At 44.5% G+C, this 24,733-nt stretch overlaps 1 protein-coding gene across 4 annotated transcripts in view; it reads left to right on the top strand.

Annotated features, from left to right (window-relative positions):
- The first annotated feature begins 722 nt into the window (after positions 1-722).
- LOC120302128 (zinc finger protein 493-like) overlaps positions 723-24,733 on the top strand; it is a 36,731-nt gene continuing 12,720 nt past the window's right edge. For 3 of the 4 annotated variants that reach the window (XM_039330046.1, XM_039330045.1, XM_039330044.1), the window contains exon 1: positions 22,189-23,002. In XM_039330046.1, the coding sequence (XP_039185980.1) occupies positions 22,580-23,002 (423 nt within the window). In that variant the 5' untranslated portion in view covers positions 22,189-22,579. Of the gene's footprint in view, positions 861-2,736; positions 3,283-6,332; positions 6,445-8,850; positions 8,934-11,944; positions 12,072-12,871; positions 13,878-22,188; positions 23,003-24,733 lie in introns of those variants that run through there. The other variant, XM_039330047.1, reaches the window with a different exon arrangement.

Below are 24,733 nucleotides of genomic sequence, written 5' to 3'. Positions count from 1 at the left end.
ATCTATCTATCTATCTATCTATCTATCTATCTATCTATCTATCTATCTATCTATCTATCTATCTCATCTGTCCGTTTATCTATCTATCTATCTATCTATTTATCTCATCTGTCCGTCTGTCTGTCTGTGTCTATCTATCTATCTATCTATCTATCTATCTATCTATCTATCTATCTATCTCGTCTGTCTGTCTGTCTATCTATCTATCTATCTATCTATCTATCTATCTCATCTGTCCGTCTGTCTGTGTCTGTCTGTCTGTCTGTCTGTCTGTCTGTCTATCTATCTATCTATCTAATCTGTCCGTCTATCTATCTATCTATCTATCTATCTATCTATCTATCTATCTATCTATCTATCTATCTATCTATCTATCTATCTATCTATCTATCTATCTGTTTATGTATCATGTGTATATATGTATTCTGGGAGTTGAAGTCCACATGCCTTAAAATGGTCAAGGTTGAGAAACACTGAATTGGACGTTCTCTGAAACTGAGCCAGTCCTAAAGCAAATCCCGGTTTAAGCGCGTGGTGGCCGTGCAAGGAGAAGCCACTAAACGGGGACCTCCCGCAAAGAGGCTCCCCCTTCTCTCCCCCCCCCACCCCAAATCCAGGACAGCCTGCACCAATGAGCCCGGAGGACCCCACGCCAGCACGGTCAAGGGAAAAAAAAAATCCCAGCCCCGAGCGTGCCCCTTCTAGGAAGCAGCACTCTCTCCCTTTAACCCTTTCTTGGAGGACGAGGGGAGGCTGGCCGCGGAGTTTGCGTTGCTCTCCAGCTCCGAAGAGCTCGGAGCGCGGATCCTTGCCTTGCGCGCCTGGCTTTGGAGACCGGAGGCTTTGTCGCGTTTGCCGGGGTAAGGCTGGAGTTTGCGCTCCCTTTTCCCCTCTTGATGTCGCGCGAAGAAGCTTTCCTTTTGCAAAGCCGCTTTTGCAATTGCTTGCAAGGTTGGAGGCATTCGCCCTTGCAGCCTTAGAGCAAAAGAGGGGAGGGGGGCGGGCTAGCGGATGCTTTTGTCCTGGAAAACCCGGACAGCAAAGGCGGGGCGGGGATGGTGGTGGAGGTAGGCAAGGAGATACGATAACCTTTATTGATATTTATTTTTAATAGGAGCACACTGGGCTACATTAAAAATGAAATTCTGCTGCCTGCTCTCAATAGAAAGTCTATCTATCTATCTATCTATCTATCTATCTATCTATCTATCTATCTATCTATCTATCTATCTATCTATCTATCGTCTTTTAAAATACTAAAAATGTGAATCCTGGGCATTATGCTAACAAATAAAAGAAAAACGAACACTAGGATATAATAAACCAGCCTGTTTAATATAAACAAGCCTGTGGTTAAGAAGAGTCACTAAAACAACCAGTGGAGTCAAAGATAGTTTGCCTGATGCGGAACAACTTGGTGTGATAAGGATTAACACAATCAACGGGCTGATGACGTGCTCAAGGAGTCAGGCGCAGAGGCAGGAGCCTATATGAGCTGCCTTCCCAATCTCCTGCTAATCTATCTATCTGTCTGTCTGTCTGTCTATCTATCTATCTATCTATCTATCTATCTATCTATCTATCTATCTATCTATCTATCTATCTATTGATCTATCTCGTCTGTCCGTCTATCTATCTATCTATCTATCTATCTATCTATCTATCTATCTATCTATCTATCTATCTATCTATCTATCTATCTATCTATCTATCTATCTCATCTGTCCATGTATCTGTTTATGTATCATGTGTATATATGTATTATGTATGTATGGGTATGATTATGGATATGGATATATGTGTCTCTCTGTGTGTGTAGGTTCTCTCTGTGTATGTGTGTACATACCTATACACTTGGAATACTGCATCCAGTTTTGGTCACCATGATGTACAAAAGATGTTGAGACTCTAGAAGGAATACACAATAGAGCAGGGGTGTTAAACTGCCGGCCCATGGGCCAGTTTCAACATACCGAAGCCGTGCCCACCCCATTGCCGGCAATGCAAAAAGAGTCGCGATACATCGTGATACGTCACGTGGCAAGTTTGACATCCGTGCAGTAGAGCAACAAAGGTGATCAGGGGACTGGAGGCTAAAACATATAAGGAACGATTGCTGGAATTGGGTAGGTCTAGTTTAATTAAAAGGACTAGGGGTGACAGGATAGCATTGTGCCAATATCTCTGGGGTTGCCACAAAGAAGAAGAGATTCACCTAGTCTCCAAAGCACCTGAAGGCAGGACAAGAAGAGACTAATCAAAGAGAGAAGCAACCTGGAACTAAGGAGAGATTTCCTGACAGTGAGAACAATCTGTGAAACAACTTGCCTCCAGAAATTGTGAATGCTCCAACACTGGAAGTTTTTAAGAAGAAACTGGACAACCATTTGTCCAAAATGGTATAGGGTTTCCTGCCTAAGCAGGGGGTTGGACTAGATGACCTCCAAGGTCCCTTCCTAGTCTGTTGTTCTATATTCTATTCTATTTCTATTTCTATTCGTTTCGGTTTCTGTTTGTTCCTGTTCTGTTCTATTCCTATTCCATTCCATTCGTTTTGATTTCTTTCTTCCTATTCTATTCTGTTCTGTTCTCTTCTATTTCTATTCTATTCTATTCTATTCTATTCTATTCTATTCTATTCTACTCTACTCTACTCTACTCTACTCTACTCTACTCTACTCTACTCTACTCTGCCATTAATGCTTTTTAAAATGTTTTGTTTCCTTTTCCCCTTAGCTCGGTTGCTGAAGAGACCTCTGGTTGTGTGTAAAGTTTCCAGTTTTCCAGGAAGAAAAAATCCTCGGCTTCTTCCTGCCCTCCTGCTCCTATCAATGAAAAGTGTTTTGCAGATCGGTAAAGTCCTTTCAATTTGACCAGAACAGCATTTAAGCGCAGCAAGCAAAGGAGAAGGAAGAGGCCCCCAGTGTTGTCTTGAGTGAAACTGCTGGGAAATTCATGGAAGAAAGCAATCAATACATCCTGGAAGGGGAAACCACCAATGGGGTTCTACGAATTCACTCTTTCAAGGAATTCGGCTACCAAGAGGCTGACGGGCCCCGAGAACTTTGTAGCCGACTCCACCATATTTACCGTCTACGGCTAAAGTTAGAAAAACACACGAAAGCTCAGATGCTGGACCTTCTGGTGCTGGAGCAGTTCCTGACTGTGCTTCCTCCAGAGATGGCCAGCTGGGTGAGGGAATGTGGAGCAGAGACCTGCTCCCAGGCGGTGGCCCTGGCAGAAGGCTTTCTACTGAGCCAGGCGGAGCAGAAGAAGCTGCAGGTGAGTTCGTATCATGCCGAAAGATGTCATTATGGGAAATAACGTTACTCAATGTTTAAATGTTTCCCTTCCAGAACTAATTGTCTATGCCAGTGGTTCTCAACCTTTTTAATGCCGCGACCCCCAACTGGTCATAAGTCGAGGACTACTCAACCGGTCGTAAGTCGAGGACTACTCAACTGGTGCAGCCCCATTTGCAGAATGGGACTTTTGGCGGGCTCAGCAGGGCAGAGACCGCCTGGACAATTCCTATTGGCTTTTGAAAGCCAATAGAATTAGACTCTATTCAAGAGAGTCTATTCCAGTGGTTCTCAACCTTTTTAATGCCACGACCCCCAACCGGTCATAAGTCGAGGACTACCCAACTGGTTGTAAGTCGAGGACTACCCAACCGGTTGTAAGTCGAAGACTTTCCCTGCCTGGGAGTACCGCGCATGCATGGTGCTGCCCCCTGCACTGGCTGAGGCGTAGGTGGCAAGCAGCAGAGACGGCGCAGGCCGACCACCGGCTGGGCCACCAGCTGGCCCAGCCCAAGGGAGGTAAGGCACCTGCCGGGCCCCATGCGCGCCAGCAACCCTCCCTGCGCCCGCCGGCCTCCCACCTCCCACCCCTGGCCTTCTTTTACTTACATTTTTAGTAGTTGCTCAGCAGGGAGGGGTGGAAACTTCCAGACAGCTTGCCTTTGCTGCAGACAACTTGCAGCACCGTTTGCAGAATGGGACTTTTGGCGGGCTCAGCAGGGCAGAGACAGCCTGGACAATTCCTATTGGCTTTTGAAAGCCAATAGAATTAGACTCTATTCAAGAGAGTCTATTCTATTGGCTTTCAAAAGCCAATAGAATAAAAGGGAATAGCACAGCTAAGGAAAAGGGAAAAAAATGGCGGACTGCGTTGTTTGGCGACCCCCGTGAAATGGTCGTTCGACCCCAAATGGGGTCCCAACCCACAGGTTGAGAACCACTGGTCTATTCTATTGGCTTTCAAAAACCAATAGAATAAAAGGGAGTAGCACAGCTAAGGAAAAGGGGGGGAAAATGGCGGACTGCGTTGTTTGGCGACCCCCGTGAAATGGTCGTTCGACCCCAAATGGGGTCCCGACCCACAGGTTGAGAACTACTGGTCTATTCTATTGGCTTTCAAAAACCAATAGAATAAAAGGGAGTAGCACAGCTAAGGAAAAGGGGGGGGGGGAAATGGCGGACTGCGTTGTTTGGCGACCCCCGTGAAATGGTCGTCCCGACCCACAGGTTGAGAACTACTGGTCTATGGAGATTCTCAGTCATCCAGGCCATGGTTGTCCCAAAGGTGTTTTTTCAAGAGGCAACTGGACTACCTTGTTTTTCTTTGAAGATGTTTTTGCTTCTCAGCCAAGAAGCTTCTTCAGCTCTGACTGGATGGAGGGGAATGGAAGGATTTATACTCCTTGCAGACAGCTGGTCATTTGTATTCTTTTAGAGAGTGGTTGAGGCCACTTGGAGGTTTATCTGTGTCCTCTGGGTCACCTGAGTGGTGCAAATGGATGTGGAGCCTTCTTGGAACTGCTGAAAGGACTGTGTTGTAGACTGGAGATAGATGATGTCATATCCCTCCCCTTCTATTGAGAAAGAGCTGTTCAATTTTGACATAGATGGCCTTAAATGAGCCAGCCGTGTGCTGCAGCTGCGAAAAAGGCCAACACAGTGCTAGGCTGCATTAACAGAGGGATAGAATCAAGATCACGTGTAGTGCTAATACCACTTTACAATGCCTTGGTAAGGCCACACTTGGAATACTGCATCCAGTTTTGGTCAAAAAGTTGTTGAGACTCTAGAAAGAGTACAGAGAAGAGCAACAAAGATGATCAGGGGACTGGAGGCTAAAACATATAAGGAAAAGCTGCTGGAATTGGGTATGTCTAGTTTAATGAAGAGAAGAACGAGGGGGGACATGATAACAATGTTCCAATATCTCAGGGGCTGCCCCAAAGAAGAGGGAGTCAAGCTATTTTCCAAAGCGCCTGAAGGCAGGACAAGAAGCAACGGGTGGAAACTAATCAAGGAGAGAAGCAACCTAGAACTAAGGAGAAACTTCCGGACAGTGAGAACAATTAATCAGTGGAACAACCTGCCTCCAGAAGTGGTGAATGCTCCAACAGTGGAAGTTTTTAAGAAGAGACTGGACAGCCATTTGTCTGAAATGGTATAGGGTTTCCTGCCTGAGCAGGGGGATGGACTAGATGACCTCCAAGGTCCCTTCCAACTTTATTATTATTATAAATGTGCACTGAAGAATACAGGAAGAAGCTTGTCCACCCCAAAGATGAAACACCCGGATACATATTAAGCAATGTGGTATATGCAGTACAATGCCATGAGCCATGTGCAGATCTGTACATTGGGGAAGCAAAACAACCACTTCATAAACGCATGCCATAACATAGGAGAACAAATCCATCAGGACAAGATTCGGCAGTCCATCTGCATTTAAAAGACAAAGGGCACTCTTTTGAAGACAGCAAAGCCCTCATTTTGTATAGAGAGGACCACTGGTTTGAAAAAGGGGTCAAAGAGACCATCTATGTCAAAATTGAACAGCCCTCTCTCAACAGAGGGGGAGGGATACGACATCATCTATCTCCAATCTACAACACAGTCCTTTCGATAGTTCCAAGAAAGCTCCACACCCATTTGCACTACTCGGGTGGCTCTGAGGACATAGGTAAACCTCCAGGTGGCCTCACCGACTCTCTAAAAGAATGCAAATGACCAGCTGTCTGCAAGGAGTATAAATCTTTCTATTCCCCATCCTCCAGTCAGAGCTGAAGAAGCTTGATGGATGAGAAGCGAAATGTCTTCAAAGCAAAACAAGAAAGTCCAGTTGCCTCGTGAAAAAGCACCTTTGGAACTTCTCTAATTATTGTTAGGAGATTTAATTTTCTCTTTAAATCGTCTGTTGTCTGTCCTTGAATCTTTCTGAGGGAATATGAAGAGTACAGTCGCTATTTTGAAGGGAGGGTGGGGTGTTGGAAGCACTGGGCATTAATGCACTGTTCCTTTTTCCTATTGTTTTAGGCTCAGGAGCCTTTCAGGGAGATGACAATTGAACACTATAATAAATATCCTCCTCAGAACCTGGTTTTTGGTGGGATCTCCCAGAAGAAACCATTTCTGGACCCATCTTCAGGTAGGTTCTCCTGATGCAACAGACTGAAGAGTCTGTACTGCCTGAGCTATTCATGAGCTTCGGGTGACACGATAGCTGTGCTCCAATATCTCAGGGGTTGTCCCAAAGAAGAAGGAGTCAAGCTGTTCTCCAAAGCACCTGAAGGCAGGGCAAGAAACAACGGATGGAAACGGATCAAGGAGAGAAGCAACCTAGAACTAAGGAGAAACTTTCTGACAGAACAATTAATCAGTGGAACAAGTTTCCTCCAGAAACGGTGAATGCTCCAACACTGGAAGTTTTAAAAAGAGATTGGACAACCATTTGTCTGAAATGGTATAAGGTTTCCTCCCTGAGCAGGGGGTTGGACTAGATGACCTCCAAGGTCCCTTCCATCTCTGTTATTCTATTCTTTGGAATATAATAATAATAATAATAATAATAATAATAATAATAATAATAATAATAATAATAATAATACACTTGGTAAGCTGTTGCAAGAAGATTGCACAAACTGATTACAAGCAGCGGCATGACAAAGTAGCAACAATGGTGCATTGGAAGATCTGCAAAAAATATCATTTGCCTGTAAGCAAAAACTGGTGGGATCATAAAATAGAGAAAGTCATAGAAAATGATAAAATTAAACTGCTCTGGGACTTCAGAATTCAAACAGACAAGCACCTGCAACATAACACCCCAGACTTAACAATTGTCGATAAGAAAGACAAAAAAGTCTGGATAGTGGACGTGGCAGTGCCTGGAGATAGCAGAATAGAAGAGAAAGAACTGGAGAAGATAACAAAATACAAAGACCTACAAATAGAAATAGAAAGACTGTGGCAAAAGCAAGCAAGGGTAGTACCAATAGTCATAGGCTCCTTGGGTGCAATCCCAAAACAACTGGAGCACCACTTGAACACCATTGGCATTGACAAATTCGCTATTAGTCAATTGCAAAAGGCGGCCTTATAGGAACTGCTTCCATCCTGCGACGATATCTGTAATACCATCAAACATCCACATCTGCCTATCCCAGGTCCTGGGTAAGGACTCGATAGGTAGACAAAATGCCAAATCCAGTCTGAACATCTGGCTGACTGTGCGATGATCGATAATAATAATAATAATAATAATAATAATAATAATAATAATAATAATAATAATAATAATAAAAAATAGAAAGATTGTGACAAAGGCAAGCAAGGCTAGTTTCAATAGTAATAGGCACCAAAACAACTGGAGCACCTCTTGAACTGCATTGGCATTGACAAATTTGCCATTAGTCAATTGCAAAAGGCAGCCTTACTAGGAACTGCTTCCATCTTGCGACGATATCTGTAATACTATCAAACGTCCACATCTGCCTATCCCAGGTCCTGGGTAAGGACTCGATAAGTAGACAAAAATGCCAAATCCAGTCTGAACATCTGGCTGACTGTGTGATGATCAATAATAATAATTAATAAAAGTTGGAAGGGATCTTGGAAGTCTTCTAGTCCAACCCCCTGCTCAGGCAGGAAACCTTTTATCATTTCAGACAAATGGCTGTCCAGTCAAAGAATGGAATGGAATAGAATAGAATAGAATAGAATAGAATAGAATAGAATAGAATAGAATAGAATAGAATAGAATAGGAGTTGGAAGGGACCTTGGAGGTCATCAAGTCCAACCCCCTGCTCAGGCAGGAAACCCTACACCATTTCAGACAAACGGTTGTCCAATCTCTTCTTAAAAACTTCCAGTGTTGGAACATTCACAACTTCTGGAGGCAAGTCGTTCCACCGATTCATTGTTCTAACTGATAGCCCTATTATATTGGGACTCCTTGTCTTACAACAGCTAATTTAGTGACCATTTGAAGTTACAGCGTCACTGAAAAAAAAAGTGACTTGCGGCTGTTTTTCCACACCAACAACCATTGCAGCATCCTCATGGTCATGTGATCAAAATTCGGATGCTTGGCAACCAACTCATATTTATGACGGTTGCTGTGTCCCCAGGGGGTCATGTGATCATCTTTTTGCGACCCTCTGACAAGCTAAAATCAATGGGGAAGCCAGATGCGTATCACACCTGTGTTGCTAACTTAACAACTGCCGTGATTCGCTTTAACAACTGTGGCAAGGAAGGTCGTACAATCGGGCAAAGCTCACTTTACAAATGTCTCCCTTAGTGACAGAAATTTTGGGCTCAATTGTCATAAATCGAGGACTAGCTGAACTTTGGCTCTATATGTAAGAAGGCCATTGTATTCAGCTTTATTGTTGATTTCATTTATATCCCACCTTTATTATTTTTAGAAAATAACTAAGGCAGTGAACATATTCCACACAACCTTCTTCCTATTTTCCCTACAACAATCCTACAGACTCTTTGATAGCTGTTTTTAAAACATGTAATTACTTTTTTTAATCTCTTTCTCAGCAAACGGAACAGCCGTGATGCTAGGTGTGAAAACAGCTCTTCTTTCTGGTGGAAAAGGAACAGTGATTACACTTCCAACTCAGGTAGGGGGAAGTTCTTCTAGTACAGGGGTGTCAAACTCAATTTCATTGAGGGCTGCATCAGCATTGCGGTTGCCCTCGGGGGAGGGGCAGGTGGGTGTGGCCAGGGTGGGTGCGGCTTACTGGGTGGGCATGGCCAGCTCTACATCATTTGTGTCAAGGGTGCCTGTGGGGGCCTGGGCAGGAGTGGGACAGATCTGAGGGTCTCTGGCAGAAGGGGGTGGGACCAGGGCAAGCGCCAAGGCATGGTCCATTTCTTCATTCCTCACAAAGGGTGACACCTCCCCAGCATGCACCCAGGGGGCAGGGCCAACACAGGAGGGGCTGGTTCCTCGCTGTTTCCAGGCGGCCTTGTGGAGCTAAGACAGAATACGTTTCAGCATAGATGGCTACCACAAAATTGTACATTGGCTCCCGGCCGGTCTGGCCCCGGCCGGTCTGGGCCAGGGCCAAGGCAGTGGGGGCCGTTCCCTCACTGTTTCCAGGATGGCTTCGCGGGCCACATGGAACCACTTTGCGGGCTGCATCCAGCCCCCGGGCCTTGTGTTTGACATGTCTGTTCTAGTACCAATGTGTGTTGCCCCACTCACGCATACACACATAACTGTGGATTAGTGAGTGTATTAATATTCCCCAGCAATTCCCTTCACCAAAACCCAGAACTGTCCCAATGAAATCCAGCCACGAGCTGGCCATGATGGATCCACAGGGCAATGGCCTAATAGTTGCTCAAACAAAATAACTCCACCAAGAAAAACTTAAATCTACAGTACACACAAGAAAGCTCACATGGCAAGAAACGTTCAGTGTCTCCAAGACACAATTCCAAGCACAGTGTCAATCCAGAGTGAAGCAGGAATCAAGATGACCAAACATACAGCTAGAAAATCAACACATTGTTTCCAGCAACACTTCCATCTGTCTGCTGTGATAAATAGCCAGCTTTCCGGTGCAGCCCATCAAGACGGGCGAGGCCATCTCCTCTCAAGTAGTCTGGCTGACCTTTTTTGCTCCTGCCTTTTCTCTTCCCTGTGTGTTCTCAAATCAAGTGCAGAGGCAGTTCTTCCTCCTTTTCGCTGGCTGTCGGCCACTGCAAACTTTCCCCAGCTGAAGCCTCCTCCAAATCTCTTTTGGACAGCCGTTCAAAGCCATCAATCAACTCAGTTGCTGACTTGCCAGGAATGGGCTCAACCTCCCCTGAGCTGGCATCTGAGGAGGAATCTGGGGAGTCGCCCAAGGGAGACATCACACAATATGATTTCTTCAAAGGGAATCCTATTCCATCTTTAATAGTTCAAATCTCATTTCTGGTGCCGTGTCTTTTATTTTATTAGCTCCCTCTAGCTTGCTTTTCTGATCGTGAAAAGCTTCCAGCACTCTGATGGGAGAAGCCATTAGGTCATCTGCAGAGCTATGGCATTCTTGCTCCAACCTGGAGGAGGTCTCCCAACAACTTTGTGTCGATGTTCAGTGGAGTTTGTTGACTAGTTCACTTGCCATACACGGTGCTCTGAGCAATTCATTGAAGAAAACTACCATGTTTCCCTGAAAGGAAGGCCTACCCTCAAAATAAGCCCTAGTTTTGGGGTGATGCGCACACCTTAAAAAATCAAGCTAGGGTGGAGGTGTGCAGCTGCCCCATCCGCCCTGTACCCACTTACCTGGCAGCCAGGCCTCTCCTCACCAGCCCATTTCTTCTTCAGCCAAGCCTGCATTTCTCAGTCACAGGCCTTTCCAGAAGACCCCTGCAGCCAAGAACCAAGCTATGGATTCAATCCATAGCTTGGTTCTGCAAGACTTCTGAATTGAATCCATAGCTCGGTACTTGGCTGCATAGGCCTTCTGGAAAGGACTGACTGCAAAATGCAGGCCGGAATGGAGCTGCAGAATGAAGTTGTTCCTTTGGCCCCAGAAGAAGTGGACCAGCTGGGGGGGGGGAGGCTGTCAGTGCCAGAGGTGAGTATAAAAGACATCCCCCGAAACTAAGACCTGATGCCTCTTTTGGAGGCAAAAAATAAATAAATAAGACCCAGTCCTGTTTTCGGGGAAACACGGTACTTTCCCGATGGGGAAGAGCCCTAATCTCTGATGCAGCAAGGTCTTGTCATCAGTTGATTCCTAAGCAAAATGCAACCACAAAATGGCTTTGAAGATTCTGCACAGTCAGTGGGTTGGGATTATGGAGGGAAAGTTGGAAAGATTCTAAGTGTTGTTTAGCAACAGGTCAGACTTGATTTAAAATTAAAGCCTGTAACAGATCCTCCTCTAAAATGAGATGAAAAGGGACCGAGACTAGAAGAAGAAGTTTCATGTTATTGCTCCCTTGTGGCTTATCTGGGCCCTGACTTTGGTCAAAACCAGGGGTAGGCAACCTTGGCTGTCTTATGACTCATGGACTTCAACTCCCAGAATTCCTGAGCCAGCATGGCTCAGCTTAGAAACCTCTCCCTTTCCCCTCAGCATGGCTGGCTCAGGAATTCTGGGAGTTGAAGTCCACGAGTCATAAAAGAGCCAAGGTTGCCTACCTCTGGCCTAGGCCTAGGCCACTTTATGACTCGTGGACTTCAACTCCCAGAATTCCTGAGCCAGCATGGCTCAGCTTGGAAACCTCTCCCTTTCCCCTCAGCGTGGCTGGCTCAGGAATTCTGGGAGTTGAAGTCCACGAGTCATAAGAGAGCCAAGGTTGCATAGCCCTGGTCAAAACAAACTTTCTTCAGAGATCTTCTTTAGTTAAGATCTGTGGCAGCGCAGTGGTTAGAATGCAGTATTGCAGGCTGATTCTGCTGACTGCCGGTTGCCAGCAGTTCGGCAGTTCGAGTCTCACCGGCTCAAGGCTGACTCAGCCTTCCATCCTTCCGAGGTCGGTAAAATGAGGACCCAGATTATTGGGGGCAATATGCTGACTCTGTAAACCACTTAGAGAAGGCTGTAAAAGGTATATAAGTCTAGGTGCTATTGCTAAGTATTGTTCTTGAAGCTATTAATTAATTGGGAATGTTATCTTTCTGTGTTAGGAGCCCATAACCTTTGAAGACGTAGCAGTGCTGTTCTCTGAAGGGGAGTGGGCCATGTTGAATTTTGACCAAAAATCTCTATACGAGGACGTGATGCTGGAAAATGCAAGCAATATGGTCTCCTTAGGTAAGGCATTCTCTTCCTCTGAGCTCAAATAGTATTGGAACACATTAAAGATGTTGAGACTCTAGAAAGAGTGCAGAGAAGAGCAACAAAGATGATCAGGGGATTGGAGGCTAAAACATAAAGAACGGCTGCTGGAATTGGGTACGTCTAGTTTAATGAACAGAAGGACTAGGGGTGACATGACAACAATCTTCCAATATCTCAGGGGTTGCCACAAAGAAGAAGGGGTCCACCTATTCTCCAAAGTACCTTAAGGCAGGACAAGAAGCAACGGATGGAAACTAATCAAGGAGAGAAGCAACCTAGAACTAAGGAGAAATTTCCTGACAAACAATTAATCAGTGGAACAACCAGTGTTCCACTGGTTAATTGCTCTCACTGTTAGGAAGTTTCTCCTTAATTCCAGGCTGCTTCTCTCTTTGATCAGTTTCTAACCATTGTTTCTTGTCTTGTCCTCTGATGCTTTGGAGAATAAATTGACCCCCTCGCTCCTGTGGCAAGAAAAGACTGGACAACTATTTGTCTGAAATGGTATAAGGTTTCCTTCCTAAGCAGGGGGTTGGACTAGAAGACCTCCAAAGTCCCTTCCAACTCATTCTATTCTATTCAATTCCATTCCTTTCCATTCCATTCCATTCCATTCTATTCTTATTCATCTGATCTTTTAATTAAGGGAAATTCCCATCTGATATTTTCCTCACTTATAGGAAGAACTGAAATCTTCAACCCATTTCTATAGAAATATGCTGCATGTGTACTTCAACCATGAAATTTTCTTTCTTCTTTCATTTTGTTCCCAGCAGTTGGTGGACAACAGACTGAGAGTTATACAAAGCAAGCTGTAGAGCCTTCAAAATCAATGGAAACTGAAATCAGAGGAGAGATATTTGGGAATCTGTGGGGACCAGAAAGGCCCAAGGAAACCCAGTTAAACAGAGACCTGGAAAAATCCCTCATCTCTCCGTATGCATGCAGAAAAGATGAAAAAAGGCATAGTTGGAACCTTCCTCTTAATTTACACCAAGACTTTGACCTTAGAGATAAAAGATACAAATGCATGGAGTGTGGGAAAAGCTTCAGCAAGAACAGTAATCTTAATGCCCATAAAAGGATCCACACAGTAGAAAAACCATATAAGTGTATGGAATGCGGAAAAAGCTTCCGCAGGAATAATAATCTTACTTCCCATAAAAGGATCCATTCCGGAGAGAAACCATATGAATGCCTGGAGTGCGGGAAGAGCTTCCGCAAAAACAGTCACCTTACGTCTCATAAAACAATCCACACCGGGCTGAAGCCGTACAAGTGCACGGAGTGTGGAAAGAGCTTCAGTATGAACAGTTACCTTACTTCCCATAAAAGGATCCACACTGGGGAAAAGCCGTACAAATGCACGGAGTGTGGAAAGAGCTTCAATGGCTTGACTTCCTTTACCACCCACAAAAGACTCCACTCGGGCGAAAAACCATATAAATGCACGGAGTGCGGAAAGAGTTGCAACACCAGCAGTGATCTTACTTACCACAGAAGGATCCATTCAGGGGAGAAACCCTATAAATGCCTGGAGTGCGGGAAAACCTTCCGTATTAGCTCATCTCTTACTTGCCACAGAAGGATCCATACCGGGGAGAAACCGTATCAGTGCCCGGAATGTGGAAAGCGCTTCATAATGAGTTCTTCGCTTACGTGCCACAGGAGAACCCACACAGGAGAGAAACCGTACAAATGTTTAGAGTGTGGAAAAAGTTTCAGTCAGAACGGTCACCTTACTTCTCATAAGAGGATTCACATAGCAGAAAAAGTTCAGTCGTGAAAGCTCTTCCGTGATCTCTGTTCCTTTACGCCCAATAAAAAGATCGTACGGATGAGATGCCTATGGAGATTCTCAGTGATCCAGATCACGGTTGTCCCAAAGATGCTTTTTCACGAGGCAACTGGACTTTCTTGTTTTTCTTTGACGATGTTTCGCTTCTCATCCAAGAAGCTTCTCCAGCTCTGGCTGGATGGTGGGGAGTGGAAGGATTTATACTCCTTGCAGACAGCTGGTCATTTGCATTCTTGTAGAGAACCGTTGAGGCCACCTGCAGGTTTATCTGTGTCCTCAAGCCTCCAAGTGGCCTCAATGACTCTCTAAAACAGCGGTTCTCAACCTATGGGTCGCAACCCTATTTGGGGTCGATCGACCATTTCACGGGGGTCGCCAAGCAAGGCTGTCCGCCATTTTTTTTCCCCTTTTTCGGCAGGTGCCTTACTCCCTTGGGCTGGGCCAGCTGGTGGCCCAGCTGGTGGTCGGCCTGCTCCGTCTCTGCCGCTTGCCAGCTACGCCTCGGCTGGCGCAGGGGGCGGCACCACACATGCGCGGTGCTCCCGGCAGGAAAAGTCCTCGACTTACGACTGGTTTAGTCCTCGACTTATGACCGGTTTAGTCCTCGACTTATGACCGGTTTAGTCCTCGACTTATGACCGCTTTAGTCCTCGACTTACGACCGGTTGGGGATCACGGCATTAAAAAGATTGAGAACCACTGATCTGAAAGAATGCAAATGACCAGCAGTCAGCAAGGAGTATAAATCCTTCCATTCCCCACATCCCGTCAGAACTGAAGAAGCTTCTTGGATGAGAAGTAAAAAGAAAAGAAAAACAAGAAAGTCCAGTTGCCTCTTGAAAAAATCACCTTTTGGACAACCATGACCTGGATGACTGAGAATCTCCCTGGACATTGATAATAAAGTTGTTTCATTGCTGATATTAGTTAATTCTGTATTTACATTTTATTGTTTTTTTTCTGGACTCTGCATAGCTGTAAGTGGATATGAAATAAAAATTGATATTAGTGCCAGGCAATTCAAGTTTTCTGAATTCATTCAAGATGTTAAACCAAGTATCTATATGTTAACAGAGATTTGTGAAGATTCAGCCACACTCCCTTGATCTGGATCAAGCAGGGGGCTTGCTCGATCTTGCTTGATAACAGGCAGATTAACTCCACGGAAGGGATTCATGGAAATTACTTTAATTCATCAGGCATCCTCAAGACATTAACTTACAGTTACTGTAGAGATTCTTCTGAAATACAGATCGTAATCTGGACCCATCACGTAGGTAAAAAAGAATAGCTTCTTCTATACTAACGAAGCAAACAGATGTCGTGGCTGGACTTCAGGGAGACCTCGCTGACTGGCACGTAGCCAGGATATCCCGTAATTAAACAGAAGTCCCTCCCAGTGGCCAGTTCGAACACAGATATGACCAGATAACATAAACTACGATACCCAGAAGTCCATCCCTTAAGGCAGTGGTTCTCAACCTTTTTAATGCCGCGACCCCCCAACCGGTCGTAAGTCGAGGACTATGCAACCGGTCATAAGTCGAGGACTACTCAACTGGTGCAGCACCGTTTGCAGAATGGGATTTTGGCGGGCTCAGCAGGGCAGAGGCAGCCTGGACAATTCCTATTGGCTTTTGAAAGCCAATAGAATTAGACTCTATTCAAGAGAGTCTATTCTATTGGCTTTCAAAAGCCAATAGAATAAAAGGGAGTAGCACAGCTAAGGAAAAGGGGGGAAAAAATGGCGGACTGCGTTGCTTGGCGACCCCCGTGAAATGGTCGTTCGACCCCAAATGGGGTCCCGACCCACAGGTTGAGAACCACTGCCTTAAGGGGACAGTTTTTAATTCCTAAGATAGCTATATACTCTGACCAACACAGCCCTGCCTTCTTACTGTATGTGTCACTCAAGATTTTCCTCTGTTTACAGTCGGCTAATTTGCAATACAATATTCTTGGTATATAAAAATATGTATTGTTTTATGTTTAAGCTTCTGCTTTCAGAAAGAAAACCCCAACAAGAGTCATGGAGCCGAGGTGGCCCAGCAGTTAGAGTGCAGTACTGCAGGCCACTTTAGCAGACTGTGTTCAGCAGGTCAGCGGTTCAAATCTCACCGGCTCAAGGTTGACTCAGCCTTCCATCCTTCCGGGGTAGGTAAAATGAGGACCCAGATTGTTGGGGGCAATGTAAAATATATATACATTGCTTACTGGTGTACACCGCTTAAAGAGTGCTTGCACTTAAAGCGGTATATAAGTCTCATAAATAAATAAATAAATAAATAAATGACACACCCATATAGGTAGTCCTTGACTTACAACCATTCCTTTAGTGAGGACTCAAGGTTACAATGGCACGGGGGAAAAAAATCACTTGCGACCATTTTTCAACTTGCGACCGTTGTAGAATCCCCATAGGCAGGGGACCAACATTCAGATGCTTGGCATCTGGTTCATATTTAATGACAGTTGCAGTGTTCTGGGGGTCCTGTGATCCCCCTTTGCAACCTTCTGACAAGCAAAGCCAATGGGGAGGCCCAGATTCACTTAACAACCCGTTACTAACTTAACAAATGAAGTGATTCACTTAACAACTGTGGCAAGAAAGGTCGTAAAATGGGTCAAAACTCCCTTAAGTGCTTCACTTAGCAACAGAAATGTTGGGCTTGATTGTGGTCATAAGTTGAGGGCTAACTACAGATCCAAAGGAAACAAATTGTTGCCCTGAGGCAGAAATGCTCGATTAGGCCGCATTTTTATTTCCAATAGTACAAGTGGCAGCTTAAGTGCCACATTGGCATGGAGACTACCTTAGTTGCTCAACAGCGAGACACGAGTGAAGCGGGCACAGCAGCGTCTACATTTTCTCCGTCACATGAGAGAAGCGCATCTTCTTCGCACCCTGTCCTTACCATTTTCTACAGAGGGACAGTGGAGAGCATCCGGTCATATTGCATCCCTGTCTGCTTTGGAAGCATCACTGCTTCAGACAGGAAGGCGGTGCAGAGAGTGGTGAGGATGGCAGAAAAGGTTATTGGTAGTTCACTTCCTTCTATCCAGGACAGGGGTCTTCAAACTTGGCCCTTTCATGACTTGTGGACTTCAACTCCCAGAATTCCTCAGCCAGACACGCTGGCTGAGGAATTCTGGGAGTTGAAATCCACAAGTCATAAAAGGGCCACGTTTGAAGACCCCTGGTTTAGTTTAATGAAGAGAAGGACGAGGGGGGGACATGACAGCAGTGTTCCAATATCTGAGGGGCTGCCCCAAAGAAGAGGGGGTCAAGCTATTCTCCAAAGCACCTGAAGGCAGGACAAGAAGCAACGGATGGAAACTAATCAAGGAGAGAAGCAAGCTACAACTAAGAAATTTCTTGACAGTTAAAACAATTAATCAGTGAATAACCTGCCTCCAGAAGTTGTGAATGCTCCAATGCTGGAAGTTTTTAACAAGAGATTGGACAACCATTTGTCTGAAATGGTATTGGGTTTCCTGCCTGAGCAAGGGGTTGGTCTAGAAAACTTCCAAGATCCCTTCCAACTCTGCTATTCTGTTCTGTTCTGTTCTGTTCTAGTCTAGTCTAGTCTAGTCTAGTCTAGTCTAGTCTAGTCTAGTCTCTATTCTAGTCTAGTCTAGTCTAGTCTAGTCTAGTCTAGTCTAGTCTAATAATAATAATAATAATAATAATAACAACAACAACAATAATAAAGTTGGAAGGGACCTTGGAGGTCATTTAGTCCAACCCCCTGCTCAGGCAGGAAACCGTATACCAGTGGTTCTCAACCTGTGGGTCGGGACCCCATTTGGGGTCGAACGACCATTTCACGGGGGTCGCCAAACAACACAGTCCGCCATTTTTTCCCCTTTTCCTTAGCTGTGCTACTCCTTTTTATTCTATTGGCTTTTGAAAGCCAATAGAATAGACTCTCTTGAATAGAGTCTAATTCTATTGGCTTTCAAAAGCCAATAGGAATTGTCCAGGCTGTCTCTGCCCTGCTGAGCCTGCCAAAAGTCCCATTCTGCAAACGGTGCTGCACCAGTTGAGTAGTCCTTGACTTACGACCGGTTGAGTACTCCTCGACTTACGACCGGTTGGGGGGTCGCGGCATTAAAAAGGTTGGGAACCACTGCCCTATACCATTTCAGATCAATGGCTGTCAATGTTCTGTTCTATTCTATATTCTATCCTTATTTCTATCTTTATTTCTATTCTATTCTATTCTATTCTATTCTATTCTATTCTATTCTATTCTATTCTACTCTACTCTACTCTAGTCTAGTATAATAATAATAATAATAATAATAATAATAATAATAATAATAATAATAATAATAAAGTTGGAAGGGACCTTGGAGGCAATCTAGTCCAACCCTCTGCTCTGGCAGGAAACCCTTTACCATTTCAGATCAATGGCTGTCCAGTCTCTTCTTAAAAGAGACTGTTCTTTTCTGTTCTATTCTATATTCTATCATTATTTCTATTCTATTCTATTCTATTCTATTCTATTCTATTCTATTCTATTCCATTCTATTCTATTCTATTCTATTCTATTCTATTCTACTCTACTCTACTCTACTCAAATAATAATAAAGTTGGAAGGGACCTTGGAGGTCATCTAGTCCAACCCCCTGCTCCGGCAGGAAACCCTATATCATTTCAGATCAATGGCTGTCCAGTCTCTTCTTAAAAGAGACTGTTCTGTTCTATGTTCTATCGTTATTTCTATCTTTAATTTTATTCTGTTCTGTTCTATTCTATTCCTTTTCTATTCCATTCCATTCTCTATGAAACAAAGCAGAAGAGCTATTCACTCCCCTCTCCCCTTCCCACCCCCCATCTCTCCTCTCATCCCTCCTTCAATTTTCTGCCTTCCATTGCAGGCGGGAACCACTAGATGGGGGTCTCATGCAAAGAGGATCCCAGCTGTCCAATCCAGAACAGCTGTGCCGAAGACCTTTTTCCCTGGAAGTGACCCCCACCCCAGGAACGTGGAGGGGCAGGAAGTGACCCCCAGCGTGGTCCTTCTACGAGGCAGCACTCTCTCCCTTTAACCCCTCACTGGAGACCAGTGCGAGGCTGTAGCTGACAGTGTTTCTCAACCTTGACCATTTTAAGGCATGTGGACTTCAACTCCCAGAATTCCACAGCCAGCATTGCTGGCTGTGGAATTCTGGGAGTTGAAGTCCACATGCCTTAAAATGGTCAAGGTTGAGAAACACTGCGTAGCACATGCGCTACCGGGCCAAACTTATCCTCCCGCTGCGCGCCTCTCTTGGAGAAAGGAGAGCCGGATTTGCAGAGGGAAAAGCCTGGAGTTTGCACTCCCTTTTCTCACGTGATGCCAGGCGAGTACCATTCTTCCTTTTTTTTTTTTTTTTTTTTTGCAAGACCCTCATTTGCAATTGCTTTCAACTGTTGTAGCCATCGGCCTGAAAATGGAGACGGGGCGAGGAAGGGGGAGAGGCTTTTGTCCTGTAAGACCCCTGCAAGCAATGGAGTAGAGGTGGGGGGGGGCGAGGGGGACCAGGAAAGCAGGGGCAAAGGCAGAGCCTGGAATGGAATGGAATGTAGTATAGAGTAGGGTAGGGTAGAGTATGATTGCTGATTAGATCTATTGCATTTAAACTTCCCAGTGCTTGCTATAACTGCGAGTGGGGAGGGGATTCAGCTCTAAAAGCAGCTGGGGCCTTGCTGATTGGATCTATTGCATTTAAACTTCCCAGTGCTTGCTATAACTGTGAGTTGGGGAGGGGAGTCAGCTCTAAAAGCAGCTGGGGTCTTGCTAATTGGATCCATTGCATTTAAACTTCCCAGTGCCTTAGCCTGCAGCCAATACTTACTACATTTTTTTTTTTTCTTCCTGAAGTGCTGGCTGCTGCGCTCCTTAACTTTCCTTTCTAGCCAGTAGCTAATTCTTAAAGGGGAATGTTCCTTTTTAAGCTAGTTCACTCAGCAGTTTGTCTTTTCTGTCTCTGGAGCAGTGGTTCTCAACCTGTGGGTCGGGACCCCATTTGGGGTCGAACGACCATTTCACGTGGGTCGCCAAACAACGCAGTCCACCATTTTTTTCCCCCTTTTCCTTAGCTGTGCTACTCCCTTTTATTCTATTGGCTTTTGAAAGCCAATAGAATAGACTCTCTTGAATAGAGTCTAATTCTGTTGGCTTTCAAAAGCCAATAGGAATTGTCCAGGCTGTCTCTGCCCTGCTGAGCCGGCCAAAAGTCCCATTCTGCAAACGGTGCTGCACCAGTTGAGTAGTCCTCGACTTACGACCTGTTGCGTAGTCCTCGACTTACGACCGGTTGGGGGTCGCGGCATTAAAAAGGTTGAGAACCACTGCTCTGGAGGCTTTTCCTTGTTAGATGAATATATGGAAGAGAGAAAATAGGGGGGGGGGGTTCAAATTCTTCCTTCAGAAGGAGGTGGGCATGAGAAAAAGGGAGGCAGGAAAGGGAGGGAGGAATGGAGGGAGGGAAGTCCCGCCTTAGCACTTAGCCACCAGCAGCCCTGCCATTGACTTTGCTTGTCAAAAGGTTGCAAAAGGGGATCACATGACCCTGGGACAGTGTGACCATCATAAATATGAATCAGTTGCCAAGCATCCAAATATAAATCACATGACCCTGGGCATGCTGCAATGGTCATAAGTGTGAAAAATGGTCATAAGTCATTTCAGTGCAATTGCAACTTTGAACAGGGGGTTTGTTTTTTTTGGGTCATCATGTTTTTGACACTTTGCTAGGTAGTACTTGAATATTGCCATATCCTAAAAGGGGTACAATCGGTGGAATGGTTGAAAAGCCCTGTGCTAGATGACTGAGTGAAACAGTTGACAGTCCCTTCCAACTAAGAAAGAGATGGAGCTTTGTCCCAAAGGTGCTTTTTCAAAAGCCAACTGGACTTTCTTGAGATTCTAGAAAGAGTGCAGAGAAGAGCAACAAACATGATTAGGGGACTGGAAACTAAAACATAAGAGGAACGATTGCTGGAGTTGGGGATGAAGAAAAGGACTAGGGGTGACATGATAGCAATATCTCAGGGGCTTGCCCAAAGAAGAGGGAGTCAAGCTATTCTCCAAAGCATCTGAAGGCAGGACAAGAAGCAACGGATGGAAACTAATTAAGGAGAGAAGCAACCTAGAACTAAGGAGAAACTTCCTTGACAGTTAGAACAATTAACCAGTGGAACAACCTGCCTCCAGAAGCGGTAAATGCTCCAACCCTGGAAGCTTTTAAGAAGAGACTGGATAGCCATTTGTCTGAAATGGTATAGGGTTTCCTGCCTGAGCAGGGGGGTTGGACTAGAAGACTCCAAGTTCCCTTCCAACTTCTAGTCTAGTCTAGTCTAGTCTAGTCTAGTCTAGTCTAGTCTAGTCTAATATTCTGTAATATTCTGTAATATTCTGTAATATTCTATAATCTATAATATTCTATTCTGCATTCTATTCTATTCTATAATCTGTAATATTCTGCAGTCTATGCTATTATTCTCCATTCTATTCTATTCTATTTCCTATTCTGTTCTATTTCCTATTCTATTTCCTATTTCCTATTCTATTCTATTCTGCAGTCTATTCTATTCTATAATATTCTGCAGTCTTTTATTATTCTCCAGTTTATTTTATTCTATTATTCTATTCTATTTCCTATTCTATTTCCTATTCTGTTCTATTTCCTATTCTATTTCCTATTTCCTATTCTATTCTATTCTATTCTGCATTCTATTCTATTCTATAATATTCTGTAATATTCTGCAGTCTATTATTCTCTATTCTATTTTATTCTATTTCCTATTCTATGTTCTGTTATATTTCCTATTCTATTTTCTATTCTATTCCATTCCATCTATTCTATTCTATTCTGTTCTATTCTATTCTATTCTAGTCTAGTCTAGTCTAGTCTAGTCTAGTCTAGTCTAGTCTAGTCTAGTCTAGTCTAGTCTAGTCTATTCTGCATTCTAGTCTATTTATTCTATTCTTTTTTTCCCATGAAAACTTTTTGCTTCTCATCCAAGAAGCTTGCTGGGTTCAGTCAGAACTGGGGGGAAAAAACAAGAAAGTTCCAGTTGCCTTTTGGAAAGATGGAGAATCTCCTTAGACAGATAGAGCTGTGGCTGATCTGAAAAGGCCCCTTTTTGTGGATCTTCTCTACAGACGTTAACCGCGGAGGAGTTTTCTTAGTAAACTCAAACACTGAGGAAAATGTCTGAACAGTATTGTTCTCTCAACCCCTTGATCTATAATTTACTGAAAAATTAATGCTCTTTTCTTTACTTTCCACTTTAGATTGTGAGTGAGAAGTTAAGTTCCTCTTTGGAGAGAGACCAAGATAACGTGTCTCCAAAGACCCTTATCGGTTTTTCAAGAGAAACCTCTTCCTGACATTACGGTCCTGCAAAGAAAAGAGACTTGGATATAGCAACAGCGATAGCACTTCGACATATACCCCTTCATAGTGCTGTACAGCCCTCTTTAAGCAGTTTATACAGTCAGCCTGTTTTCCCCAACAATCTGAGTCCTCATTTTACCGACCCCAGAAGGATGGAAGGCTGAGTCAATCTTGAGCCGATCAGGATCAAACTCCTGGCTGTGGGCAGAATTAACCTCCAATACTGGATTCTAACCACTGCACCACCACAGCTCCTATCTTTCACCCTTGGGGAGATGTTGAAGAGCAGAGAATGAACATGGATGGAGAAAGGCCAGAATATGAGGAAGCATCCACATGTCTTCTTTCTCTTCACAAAGACAACAGGGTGAAAGAAAGGGAAAGTATCAGGCAGAAGATACCAGATCTTGAAGGGACGATGATGCCCTTCAATGTACAAAGACAATCCTTCAGGGATTTCCATTACCGGAAGGCTGAAGGACCTCGATGGGTTTGCTCGCAGCTCCACTATTTTTGCCGTCAGTGGTTGAACCCAGAACAGCACACAAAGGCTCAAATGCTGGATCTGGTGATCCTGGAACAGTTCCTGGCCATCTTGCCTCAGGAAATGAAGAGCTGGGTCCAGGATTGTGGAGCAGAGACCACCTCCCAGGCAGTGGCCCTGGCAGAAGGCTTCCTCCTCAGACACACAGAGAAGAATCTGGCAGAGATGCAAGTGAGACAATATCATTTCAAAAGATGGAAGTTGTAGAAAATAATGTTATGGAATGTTTAAATGTTCTTTTCTGCAGCTAGTATGGTGAGGAGGAGATTTCCACTTTAGATATTCTTTTGTGTGCTCTTGAAGCTTTTTGAGGATATATGTGTCAACTATACAGTTGACATTTCCAGAAAAAGAAACTCCTGGGACACGATTTTACCAAGCGTATAATACTTTACTGAAAATGTACATTGGCACAGAAGAAAGTAATAATAATAATAACAGTAGTAAAGTTGGAAGGGACCTTGGAGGTCATCTAGTCCAACCCCCTGCTCAGGCAGGAAACCCTACACCAGGGGTAGGCAACCCAAAACACTCAAAGAGCCACTTGGACCCGTTTCCCACCAAAAACAAAACACTGGGAGCCGCAAAACCCTTTTGATATCTAAAATGAAGATAACACTCCATATATCCTTTTTTACCTTTATTATAGGTGTGTGTGTGTATGTGTATGTGTGTGTATACACACACACACACACACATATACACATTAAAAATAAAAGTAAAAATATGACTCTTGGGAATATCCATACTATTAAAACAATGATCACCAACAGAATGCTTTAATGCTTTAAGAGAATAAAATTACATACGCACACAGGTAAAAAAAGGATATATGCAGTGTTATCTTCATTTTAGATGTCAAAAGGGTCTCTCTCTCCCTCCCTCTCTATCTGCCCTTGGTCTGCCACTCCTCTTCCCCCACTCTCTCTCTCTCCCTCTCTCTCTCTTTCTCTTTCTCCCCCCCCTCCTATCTGCTGCTCACCTGGCAAGCTTCAATCTGTTGTCCAACAACCTCCGGGGTAGGCAACCTCGTCTCTTTTATGACTCATGGACTTCAACTCCCAGAATTCCTGAGTCAGCCTAGCTGGGCTAGCTAGCTCTCTCCTGCCCTTCCTGCTTCCTGTTTCCTGCAGAGACGCAGCAAAGGGAGGAGCTCCGCCCAGAAAGCTTTTCAGCTCCTCGGAGAACACTGTGAGTGCACTCTCTTTTACACACACACACACACAAAAAAAACACACACACACATACACACCCAGACACACACACAGAGAGAGAGAGAGAGAAGCAGGGAAGCGCAATTGCCTCTCTCTGTCTCTGTCTCTCTCTGCAAAGGCAGAGGAGGCTGGGAGCCACAGGGGGAGGCTCAAAGAACCGCATGCGGCTCCGGAGCCGCAGGTTGCTGACCTGTGCCCTACACCATTTCGTACAAATGGCTGTCCAGTTTCTTCTTAAAAACTTCCAGTGTTGGAGCATTCACTGCTTCTGGAGGCAGGCTGTTCCACTGATTAATTGTTCTCACTGTCAGGAAGTTTCTCCTTAGTTCTAGGTTGCTTCTCTTCTTGATTAGTTTCCACCTGTTGCTTCTTGTCCTGCCTTCAGGTGCTTTGGAGAATAGCTTGACTCCCTCTTCTTTATGGCAGGCCCTGAGATATTGGAATACTGCTATCATGTCCCCCCTCGTCCTTCTCTTCATTAAACTAGACATATCCAATTCTAGCAACCGTTCCTTATATGTTTTAGCCTCCAGTCCGCTGATCATCTTTGTTGCTCTTCTCTGTACTCTTTCTAGAGTCCCAACATCTTTTTTACATCGTGGTGACCAAAACTGGATGCAGTATTCCAAGTGTGGCCTTACCAAGGCATTGTAGAGTGGTATTAATACTTCTTGAAATGAAACCAGCT

This window comes from Crotalus tigris, unplaced genomic scaffold, assembly GCF_016545835.1.
Source record: "Crotalus tigris isolate CLP2741 ecotype Arizona unplaced genomic scaffold, ASM1654583v1 scf7180000024423.372371, whole genome shotgun sequence".
Taxonomy (NCBI): domain Eukaryota; kingdom Metazoa; phylum Chordata; class Lepidosauria; order Squamata; family Viperidae; genus Crotalus; species Crotalus tigris.
This window is presented reverse-complemented; position numbering and strand designations above follow the sequence as displayed.